We start from the raw sequence: 12,251 nt of genomic DNA on the forward strand, positions 1-12,251 counted from the left end.
CATTGATGTCTTGTCCACATTGTCAGGGGTGTAATACACTGATGTCTTGTCCACATTGTCAGGGGTGTAATACACTGATGTCTTGTCCACATTGTCAGGGGTGTAATACACTGATGTCTTGTCCACATTGTCAGGGGTGTCATACATTCACTTCTAAAATATTATTTGACTCTGTGAGTAGTAATTTTCATTTGATACTATGAACCTAAAGTCCATCAACATTCATCCTTGTATATGCTCATCACTGTAGAATAGGCAATGGTACAAATAGTTCCAAAAATAAAGTGAAACAAATTTTATGGCTCCAAAAATGATGATTCCTTTATCTCGCGTACAGTACATTGAGAGTTGGTTTATTTCTGTCCCATTGTTTAAACATTTGCATTAAATCACTTTTCAAATTACATTTTTCTAAAAATGCTGTCTATTTTTAGAATATAATCATGAGTTCAAACTAACAATTTGTAAGATTGAAGCTTTTACATGTTTTTAATTTGTTTAATTTATGAGGATTTTAAGCGGTATTTTCATATCGTTTGATCATTCTGAGTATATTCTACACTTGGTTCAACACAATTAACACACTACAATTTCTCAATATCAATGATTCCTTGACAATACCTCAAATTCTGGTTATCAAGACAATAAAACATTTCTTGGTTTTGCCACCAGGAGTGCTGTTTTGAAACTGTATTGAGGCCAGAAGCGAAGGCCAAAATATTAAGCATTGCAGAGCTTAAGAGATTGGAGACATGAAGTTACAACTCATTTTCCATGCTTGTCTCACTGTACTGTTTTATTAGCAACTACTAGTAATCAATACATATCTAACCACTGCTGTAAAACTCTTCTAAGAATACACAGAGTTCATTTATGTACATTTTGTTCATTGGAGCATTCACATTGCAATCTCTATCCTACCAGGTCCCAAATTATACAGCTGGGTTGACTGACGCACAATCATGGTTCAATTCTTGCCCAAGGACCTTAGTCTTTCAAAAACTGTAGCAACAAGGCACAAACCTGCACACTGAAGATTTCAATCCTTCCCACTTTGCATATACTACACTATACTATACACATACCAAGTTGAACAAAAAATATAGAATATATACTCTGGTCATTCTACGTCATAAAAACGAGTGTCTTTGTCACAATAACACGTGTCTACATCACTGGTTCTGCTGTGTTCGAAACATGAGTCAAAACATTTAAAATTGCTCTTTATACTTTCCTTGATTTTTCTTTGATATTACTGGCACTGATATAATTATGTTATCCTCCAATATTTTTCTTTATTCAGCTGGAAAATACTTGTGATCTAAGGGTTTGTCACTACTCATCTAACAACTTGTAGTGACAAAGACCCTTTAGATCACTCGTATTTTCCTTGGCTGGACAAATAAAATTATTGGGGAATAACATCTAATGATCTGTATACTACATAGAGTTTTTTCATTTAATTGTATGACAGCTGTAATTACTTTAGATTTGTTTTTTTCTGTAAGTGTTTTCTCATTAGATACCAATTATAGGATCATGTATTGCAATTAGTGACATATCATCTTTTGACCTCTCACTCTTATCGTGTTTATTTTAGAGTGATTTCTGGATAAATCTAATTAATGGGAGTGTCACTCTACAATTCTGTACAGCTGATGGGCAAAGATAAGATACAATGTTGAACCATGTAGGACGTACAGCACAGTATAGTTACTAAATTATCAACCATGTAGGACAGTACAATATAGTTACTTTGGAATGGTAAATTATCAACCATGTAGGACAGTACAATATAGTTACTTTGGAATGGTAAATTATCAACCATGTAGGACAGTACAATATAGTTACTTTGGAACGGTAAATTATCAACCATGTAGGACAGTACAATATAGTTACTTTGGAATGGTAAATTATCAACCATGTAGGACAGTACAATATAGTTACTTTGGAATGGTAAATTATCAACCATGTAGGACAGTACAATATAGTTACTTTGGAACGGTAAATTATCAACCATGTAGGACAGTACAATATAGTTACTTTGGAATAGTAAATTATCAACCATGTAGGACAGTACAATATAGTTACTTTGGAACGGTAAATTATCAACCATGTAGGACAGTACAATATAGTTACTTTGGAATGGTAAATTATCAACCATGTAGGACAGTACAGTATAGTTACTTTGGAACGGTAAATTATCAACCATGTAGGAAAGTACAATATAGTTACTTTGGAATGGTAAATTATCAACCATGTAGGACAGTACTATATAGTTACTTTGGAATGGTAAATTATCAACCATGTAGGACAGTACAATATAGTTACTTTGGAATGGTAAATTATCAACCATGTAGGACAGTACAATATAGTTACTTTGGAACGGTAAATTATCAACCATGTAGGCCAGTACAATATAGTTACTTTGGAATGGTAAATTATCAACCATGTAGGACAGTACAATATAGTTACTTTGGAACGGTAAATTATCAACCATGTAGGACAGTACAATATAGTTACTTTGGAACGGTAAATTATCAACCATGTAGGACAGTACAGTATAGTTACTTTGGAACGGTAAATTATCAACCATGTAGGAAAGTACAATATAGTTACTTTGGAATGGTAAATTATCAACCATGTAGGACAGTACTATATAGTTACTTTGGAATGGTAAATTATCAACCATGTAGGACAGTACAATATAGTTACTTTGGAATGGTAAATTATCAACCATATAGGACAGGACAATATAGTTACTTTGGAATGGTAAATTATCAACCATGTAGGACAGCACAATATAGTTACTTTGGAATGGTAAATTATCAACCATGTAGGACAGTACAATATAGTTACTTTGGAATGGTAAATTATCAACCATGTAGGAGAGTACAATATAGTTACTATGGAATGGTAAATTATCAACCATGTAGGACAGTACAATATAGTTACTTTGGAATGGTAAATTATCAACCATGTAGGACAGTACAATATAGTTACTTTGGAATGGTAAATTATCAACCATGTAGGACAGTACTATATAGTTACTTTGGAATGGTAAATTATCAACCATGTAGGACAGTACAATATAGTTACTTTGGAATGGTAAATTATCAACCATGTAGGACAGTACAATATAGTTACTTTGGAATGGTAAATTATCAACCATGTAGGACAGTACAGTATAGTTACTTTGGAATGGTAAATTATCAACCATGTAGGACAGTACAGTATAGTTACTTTGGAATGGTAAATTATCAACCATGTAGGACAGTACAATATAGTTACTTTGGAATGGTAAATTATCAACCATATAGGACAGTACAATATAGTTACTTTGGAATGGTAAATTATCAACCATGTAGGACAGCACAATATAGTTACTTTGGAATGGTAAATTATCAACCATGTAGGACAGTACAATATAGTTACTTTGGAATGGTACATTATCAACCATGTAGGAGAGTACAATATAGTTACTTTGGAATGGTAAATTATCAACCATGTAGGAGAGTACAATATAGTTACTTTGGAATGGTAAATTATCAACCATGTAGGACAGTACAATATAGTTACTTTGGAACGGTAAATTATCAACCATGTAGGACAGTACTATATAGTTACTTTGGAATGGTAAATTATCAACCATGTAGGACAGTACAATATAGTTACTTTGGAATGGTAAATTATCAACCATGTAGGACAGTACAATATAGTTACTTTGGAATGGTAAATTATCAACCATGTAGGAGAGTACAATATAGTTACTTTGGAATGGTAAATTATCAACCATGTAGGACAGTACAATATAGTTACTTTGGAATGGTAAATTATCAACCATGTAGGAGAGTACAATATAGTTACTTTGGAATGGTAAATTATCAACCATGTAGGACAGCACAATATAGTTACTTTGGAATGGTAAATTATCAACCATGTAGGACAGTATAATATAGTTACTTTGGAATGGTAAATTATCAACCATGTAGGACAGTACAATATAGTTACTTTGGAATGGTAAATTATCAACCATGTAGGAGAGTACAATATAGTTACTTTGGAATGGTAAATTATCAACCATGTAGGACAGCACAATATAGTTACTTTGGAATGGTAAATTATCAACCATGTAGGACAGTACAATATAGTTACTTTGGAATGGTAAATTATCAACCATGTAGGACAGTACTATATAGTTACTTTGGAACGGTAAATTATCAACCATGTAGGACAGTACAATATAGTTACTTTGGAATGGTAAATTATCAACCATGTAGGACAGTACAATATAGTTACTTTGGAATGGTAAATTATCAACCATGTAGGAGAGTACAATATAGTTACTTTGGAATGGTAAATTATCAACCATGTAGGACAGTACAATATAGTTACTTTGGAATGGTAAATTATCAACCATGTAGGACAGTACTATATAGTTACTTTGGAATGGTAAATTATCAACCATGTAGGAGAGTACAATATAGTTACTTTGGAATGGTAAATTATCAACCATGTAGGACAGTATAATATAGTTACTTTGGAATGGTAAATTATCAACCATGTAGGACAGTACTATATAGTTACTTTGGAATGGTAAATTATCAACCATGTAGGAGAGTACAATATAGTTACTTTGGAATGGTAAATTATCAACCATGTAGGACAGTACAATATAGTTACTTTGGAATGGTAAATTATCAACCATGTAGGACAGCACAATATAGTTACAATGGAATGGTAAATTATCAACCATGTAGGACAGTACAATATAGTTACTATGGAATGGTAAATTATCAACCATGTAGGACAGTACTTTGGAATGGTAAATTATCAACCATGTAGGACAGTACAATATAGTTACTTTGGAATGGTAAATTATCAACCATGTAGGACAGTACAATATAGTTACTTTGGAATGGTAAATTATCAACCATGTAGGACAGTACAATATAGTTACTTTGGAATGGTAAATTATCAACCATGTAGGACAGTACAATATAGTTACTTTGGAATGGTAAATTATCAACCATGTAGGACAGCACAATATAGTTACAATGGAATGGTAAATTATCAACCATGTAGGACAGTACAATATAGTTACTATGGAATGGTAAATTATCAACCATGTAGGACAGTACTTTGGAATGGTAAATTATCAACCATGTAGGACAGTACAATATAGTTACTTTGGAATGGTAAATTATCAACCATGTAGGACAGCACAATATAGTTACAATGGAATGGTAAATTATCAACCATGTAGGACAGTACAATATAGTTACTATGGAATGGTAAATTATCAACCATGTAGGACAGTACTTTGGAATGGTAAATTATCAACCATGTAGGACAGCACAATATAGTTACTTTGGAATGGTAAATTATCAACCATGTAAGGAGAGCACGATATAGTTACTTTGGAATGGTAAATTATCAACCATGTAGGAGAGTACAATATAGTTACTTTGGAATGGTAAATTATCAACCATGTAGGACAGTACTATATAGTTACTTTGGAATGGTAAATTATCAACCATGTAGGAGAGTACAATATAGTTACTTTGGAATGGTAAATTATCAACCATGTAGGACAGTACAATATAGTTACTTTGGAATGGTAAATTATCAACCATGTAGGACAGTACAATATAGTTACTTTGGAATGGTAAATTATCAACCATGTAGGACAGTACTATATAGTTACTTTGGAATGGTAAATTATCAACCATGTAGGACAGTACAATATAGTTACTTTGGAATGGTAAATTATCAACCATGTAGGACAGTACAATATAGTTACTTTGGAATGGTAAATTATCAACCATGTAGGACAGTATAATATAGTTACTTTGGAATGGTAAATTATCAACCATGTAGGACAGTATAATATAGTTACTTTGGAACGGTAAATTATCAACCATGTAGGACAGTATAATATAGTTACTTTGGAATGGTAAATTATCAACCATGTAGGACATTACAATATAGTTACTTTGGAATGGTAAATTATCAACCATGTAGGACAGCACAATATAGTTACTTTGGAATGGTAAATTATCAACCATGTAGGACAGTACAATATAGTTACTTTGGAACAGTAAATTGGAAACAAATGCTGACTAATTATATGATTACATGATGAAAACCAGGTTGGTGTACTGTGACTGTAGTAGTTCTATCTGACTTTTATCTCATGTATAATTCCTACAGTTTAGACAGCTGGGCCCATAATTCTTACAGTGGTTCAGAATTGCTAATGTACTAATTCCTGAGAGACTTCACTAAATATAAAAGGCTGCTACGACTACAAACACAGTATCCTTTCGGAGACATCTCTAAATATAAAAGGCAGCTACGACTACAAACACAATATCCTTCCAACTAAAGCTGTTTAAATATACAAGTGTGTAGATGTATTAATTTACGGACGTTTTCACCAATTCTTAGATTTGATATTCCCTAGCGGTCAATTACTAATCATTTTTGATATAATGAACAAACATTTACAAGTTTGTTTTTCAATTCAAAATAATTCCATCTGCAATGAGAAGCATTCGCAAAATAATTGACTTCCTATCTATCTATCACCTTCAGTATTATCTTCACCAATTTTCACACTGAATATTCTATTAAAAATTGCTTTCCATTTGAAAAAAAAAGATTCCATTCAAATTTATAAGCAATTTTGATTTAATTTTACCTAAAAAATCTGTATTAATTTCAAAACTCTTTTCACCAATTTTTTCTACTGATATCCTCTAGTGGTCAATTAGTAATCACTTTTGATATTATAAACAAAAGTTTTCAAATTTGTATTTCATTCAAAAATAATTTCATCAAAATCTTTTGTTGGATTTGTCAATAATATTAATTTCATGACTGTGTATCACTAATTTCAACATTCTAAATTCTGTGTATCACTAATTTCAACATTCTAAATTCTGTGTATCACTAATTTCAACATTCTAAATTCTGTGTATCACTAATTTCAACATTCTAAATTCTGTTTATCACTAATTTCATCACTCTAAATTCTGTGTATCACTAATTTCAACATTCTAAATTCTGTGTATCACTAATTTCAACATTCTAAATTCTGTGTATCACTAATTTCAACATTCTAAATTCTGTGTATCACTAATTTCAACATTCTAAATTCTGTTTATCACTAATTTCAACATTCTAAATTCTGTGTATCACTAATTTCAACATTCTAAATTCTGTGTATCACTAATTTCAACATTCTAAATTCTGTTTATCACTAATTTCAACATTCTAAATTCTGTGTATCACTAATTTTAACATCCTAAATTCTGTGTATCACTAATTTCAACATTCTAAATTTTGTTTATCACTAATTTCAACATCCCAAATTCCCAGGCCATCAATTAGTAAATTGTATTAGATGTTGAGATGAGGGTAAACCATGATGGATAAATATTATATCTAGTAATTAATTAGAATGATAGATTTATAGTAACCTAGGAGTGCATACTTATATTATCCTATCCATCAAATGTTAGTAGTTAGTCGGCTTATGTATAAACTGAAGGTTTATTATAGTTAGTGTTATCAATCAATTATAATATATGTGATTGGAAAGAAACCCCAAAATAAACACACATGAACCAGAGATCAATCAAATTGTAACAACACAACATTCCCAAATACGGCATCACCATTTTTGGAATTATTTTATATATGTGATTGTAAGAAATTTAAAAAATACACAGATTACAGAACCACAGACCAATCAAATCGTAACAAGACAACGTTCCCAAATACAGCATGACCCAAATGTTGCATTGTACATGCACACAATCTGGGTTTAATACTACAATATATAATGTATGTGATTATAAGAAACCTCAAAATACGCATGCAAGGATTACAGAACCACAGACCAATCAAAACATGGATACAGAAACACAGACCAATCAAAACATGGATACAGAACCACAGACCAATCAAAACATGGATACAGAACCACAGACCAATCAAAACATGGATACAGAACCACAGACCAATCAAAACATGGATACAGAACCACATACCAATCAAAACATGGATACAGAACCACAGACCAATCAAAACATGGATACAGAACCACAGACCAATCAAAACATGGATACAGAACCACAGACCAATCAAAACATGGATACAGAACCAATCAAAACATGGATACAGAACCACAGACCAATCAAAACATGGATACAGAACCACAGACCAATCAAAACATGGATACAGAACCACATACCAATCAAAACATGGATACAGAACCACAGACCAATCAAAACCATAACAACAAGAAAAATATGGGGTAATAATATAATTATTCTTCCTGAAGGATAATTCATGGCAAAGCAATGGATATTTGGAACATTTTGACTCATATTTTGAGCACTAAAGAACCAGTAATGTAGACACAGGTAGTTGTAATACAGACAAACCAGGGTATATAGTTGTAATACAGAGAAACCAGGGCATATAGGTAGTTGTGATACAGAGAAAGCAGGATATATATTTTCCTTCAAAAGAAAATATCTCGGGTTCTGCACGGTACATGTATAATTTATTCATTTTTGGTATGTGCTTTTAATTTAAGACTTTCGTAAGTTGGTGATACATCAGGAATTCAGTGTAGTGTGTAACTCCATCTATCATCGTCACGGTTACTAATATGTGATGATAAAGATCATGACTAACTTATCATTATATTTATCAGACATCTAAAATAACCTGTCAGCTGATGAATTATATATATATACTGTAGATTAACATAACTGGCCATGTCTCAGAACGTTAGACCATCTACTTGTCTCAGAACGTTAGACCATCTACTTGTCTCAGAACGTTAGACCATCTACTTGTCTCAGAACGTTAGACCATCTACTTGTCTCAGAACGTTAGACCATCTACTTGTCTCAGAACGTTAGACCATCTACTTGTCTCAGAACGTTAGACCAGACACTTGTCTCAGAACGTTAGACCAACTACTTGTCTCAGAACGTTAGACCATCTACTTGTCTCAGAACGTTAGACCATCTACATGTCTCAGAACGTTAGACCATCTACTTGTCTCAGAACGTTAGACCATCTACTTGTCTCAGAACGTTAGACCATCTACTTGTCTCAGAACGTTAGACCATCTACTTCTCTCAGAACGTTAGACCAGACACTTCTCTCAGAACGTTAGACCATCTACTTGTCTCAGAATGTTAGACCATCTACTTGTCTCAGAACGTTAGACCATCTACTTGTCTCAGAACGTTAGACCATCTACTTGTCTCAGAACATTAGACCATCTACTTGTCTCAGAACGTTAGACCATCTACTTGTCTCAGAACATTAGACCATCTACTTGTCTCAGAACGTTAGACCATCTACTTGTCTCAGAACGTTAGACCATCTACTTGTCTCAGAACGTTAGACCATCTACATGTCTCAGAACGTTAGACCATCTACTTGTCTCAGAACGTTAGACCATCTACTTGTCTCAGAACGTTAGACCATCTACTTGTCTCAGAACGTTAGACCATCTACTTGTCTCAGAACGTTAGACCATCTACATGTCTCAGAACGTTAGACCATCTACTTGTCTCAGAACGTTAGACCATCTACTTGTCTCAGAACGTTAGACCAGACACTTGTCTCAGAACGTTAGACCAGACACTTGTCTCAGAACGTTAGACCATCTACTTGTCTCAGAACGTTAGACCATCTACTTGTCTCAGAACGTTAGACCAGACACTTGTCTTGCATGGTGTTATCATTTCAAGACGATCTCTACACACAGAGACTTGTCTTGGTGTTACTATCTTAAGAAACTCTCTACACCCAGACACTTATCTTGGTGTTACTATCTCAAGACACTCTCTATACCCAGAGATTTGTCTTGGTGTTACTATCTTAAGAAGTTGTCTACACCCAAAGACTTGTCTTAGTGTTACTATCTCAAGACACTCTCTATACCCAGAGATTTGTCTTGGTGTTACTATCTCAAGAAGCTCTCTACACCCAGAGACTTGTCTTGGTGTTACTATCTCAAGAAGCTCACTACTTTCAGAGACTTGTCTTGGTGTTACTATCTCAAGAAGCTCACTACTTTCAGAGAATTCACGATGTCTACTACTATCTCAAGAATTTATTCTGATAATTTTGGTGGGAGAAATGCAAACTAAAGTAGCAGTTGAAAATACAAGCTCACATTTCGAAATACATGGCAGGTGTTTTGTAATATACTACAATTTACAGGGTCAGACTGGAGCAAACATGAAGGATTATTTCATTTTGAATCGTGTAGTCGTAGTTCTGGCATAAAGTCATCAATCAGATCAGAATGGAAACTTGAAATGAAAGTAATACAACTTTCCCAAAAAATGTGATCATTTTTTATCAAAATTTTGACGTTAATCAACATTAAGAAATATTTCTATCATATCTATCTAAAATAAAAGTGAATTGATGTAAAATTTACAGAAAATATTGAATTTGATAGAAAAATAGGACAGAATTTATTCTGATAATTTTGGCGGGAAAAATGCAAACTACAGTAGCAGCTGAAAATATAACCTTACATTTAGAAATGCATGGCAGGTGTTTTGTAAGAATCAAGAATTTACAGGGTCAAACTCGAGCAAAATACAGGATTATTTCATTTTGTAGTGAGTCATTGTAACAGTGACATGTAGAATACAACCAAGATAAAGTATTATTTCATTTTGAATAGCGTAGTCATAGTTTTGGCATGGAGTCATCAATCAGATATTAGTAGAGACTTGAGATGAAAGTCTTCCATCTATACAAGATTACATTCACCCAATAGTTAATCTCTTCCAAGTATAGTTAACATCGTTGCTCATTTTTCAAACGTGATGTCACAAAACATGAATACATGATGAGCTACATCACTGCAATCTAGTCACTGTTGTACAGTGTTGTATGATTTGTAGCTGGATATCTGTAGTTATCATGTTGATTTGTGTTTAAAATGAGTTAAAGTGTGTGTGTGTGTGTGTGTGTGTGTGTGTGTGTGTGTGTGTGTGTGTGTGTGTGTGTGTGTGTGTATGTGTGTGTATATATGTGTGTGTATGTGTGTGTATGTGTGTGTGTATGTGTGTATACATGTGCGGGCATGCATGCATGTGTGTGAGTGTGTGTGTGTGTGTGTGTGTGTACATGTGCAGGCATGTGTGCACATGTACGTGTGTGTGCACGTGTGTGTGTATGTGTATGTGTACATGTGCTAGCATGCGTGCACATGTGTGTGTATGTGTGCATACGTGCATACACATGTGACAGTGTGTATGTGTGTGTGCATGCGAGTGTGTGTACATGTCTGTGTGTGAGCATGCATGTATGTGTGTGCATGCATGTCAGTGCATGTCTGTGTGTGTGTGTGTGTGTGTGTGTGTGTGTGTGTGTGTGTGTGTGTGTGTGTGTGTGTGTGTGTGTGTGTGTGTGCACTTGTCTGTGTCATCTCTTTGCCTGTGTCTATGTCTGTGTCTGTGTATATGTATGTGTGCATCCATGTGCATAGTTATGTAATAAGTGTGTATTTGCCTGTCTGGCAGTCTACATATATTTGGGTACATATATGTTAATGTGTGTTTTGGGATGTATGCATAGGTGTGTATTTGCCTGTCTGTGTACATAATACATAAAACATCAGCACCTGTAGGTTGATCATGTAAATTCCCACAATGCAATGGAACTTAGTAGAATGCCTAAATCTACTGAGTAGCAAAGTGAACTACATTCCTTACGAGCCACCAATTATACCCCATTTCCTTTCTCATTTGGAATGACCCTATTGTGCAAACAATAGTTCGGTTTATTCTACACTATATTAGGGGGTTGATAGGGTATGACTCACCTCTTTGGTTCTCTCATCAACTCTGACAATACTCTCTTTATTGATTCCAAGTAATCTGGGAACCAGTTTGTTCTTGCCTTTCATCTTTTCCTGTAAAGATACAAAACAGAATACAGTGATTATTTGGGTCAAAATCAATGGTGGCCGGCAGGGTGGGGAAGGGTGTCGTATATAGGCTGAAAGAGGAAACACAACTTCAGAAACAATTTGATTCAGTACATATGTACATATTAGTAGTTTAGAGTTTGTTGTACAATAATGCATTCTCACGTACATAATACATTACATCATCATTTCATACATTTTGGATATATCTAATGGTCAATGTATGCGCACATAGCACAACATATCAATGTAGCCGCAACGTAGCACA

At 33.8% G+C, this 12,251-nt stretch overlaps 1 protein-coding gene across 5 annotated transcripts in view; it reads right to left on the reverse strand.

Annotated features, from left to right (window-relative positions):
• The window catches only part of LOC144449898 (talin-1-like), a 209,060-nt gene that overhangs the window by 62,148 nt on the left and 134,661 nt on the right, over window positions 1-12,251 (reverse strand). For all 5 annotated transcript variants that reach the window (XM_078140446.1, XM_078140447.1, XM_078140443.1 and 2 more), the window contains exon 13: window positions 11,879-11,968. In XM_078140446.1, the coding sequence (XP_077996572.1) occupies window positions 11,879-11,968 (90 nt within the window). The remainder of the gene's footprint in view (window positions 1-11,878; window positions 11,969-12,251) is intronic.

The sequence above is a fragment of the Glandiceps talaboti genome, chromosome 19 (assembly GCF_964340395.1).
Source record: "Glandiceps talaboti chromosome 19, keGlaTala1.1, whole genome shotgun sequence".
Lineage (NCBI taxonomy): Eukaryota > Metazoa > Hemichordata > Enteropneusta > Spengelidae > Glandiceps > Glandiceps talaboti.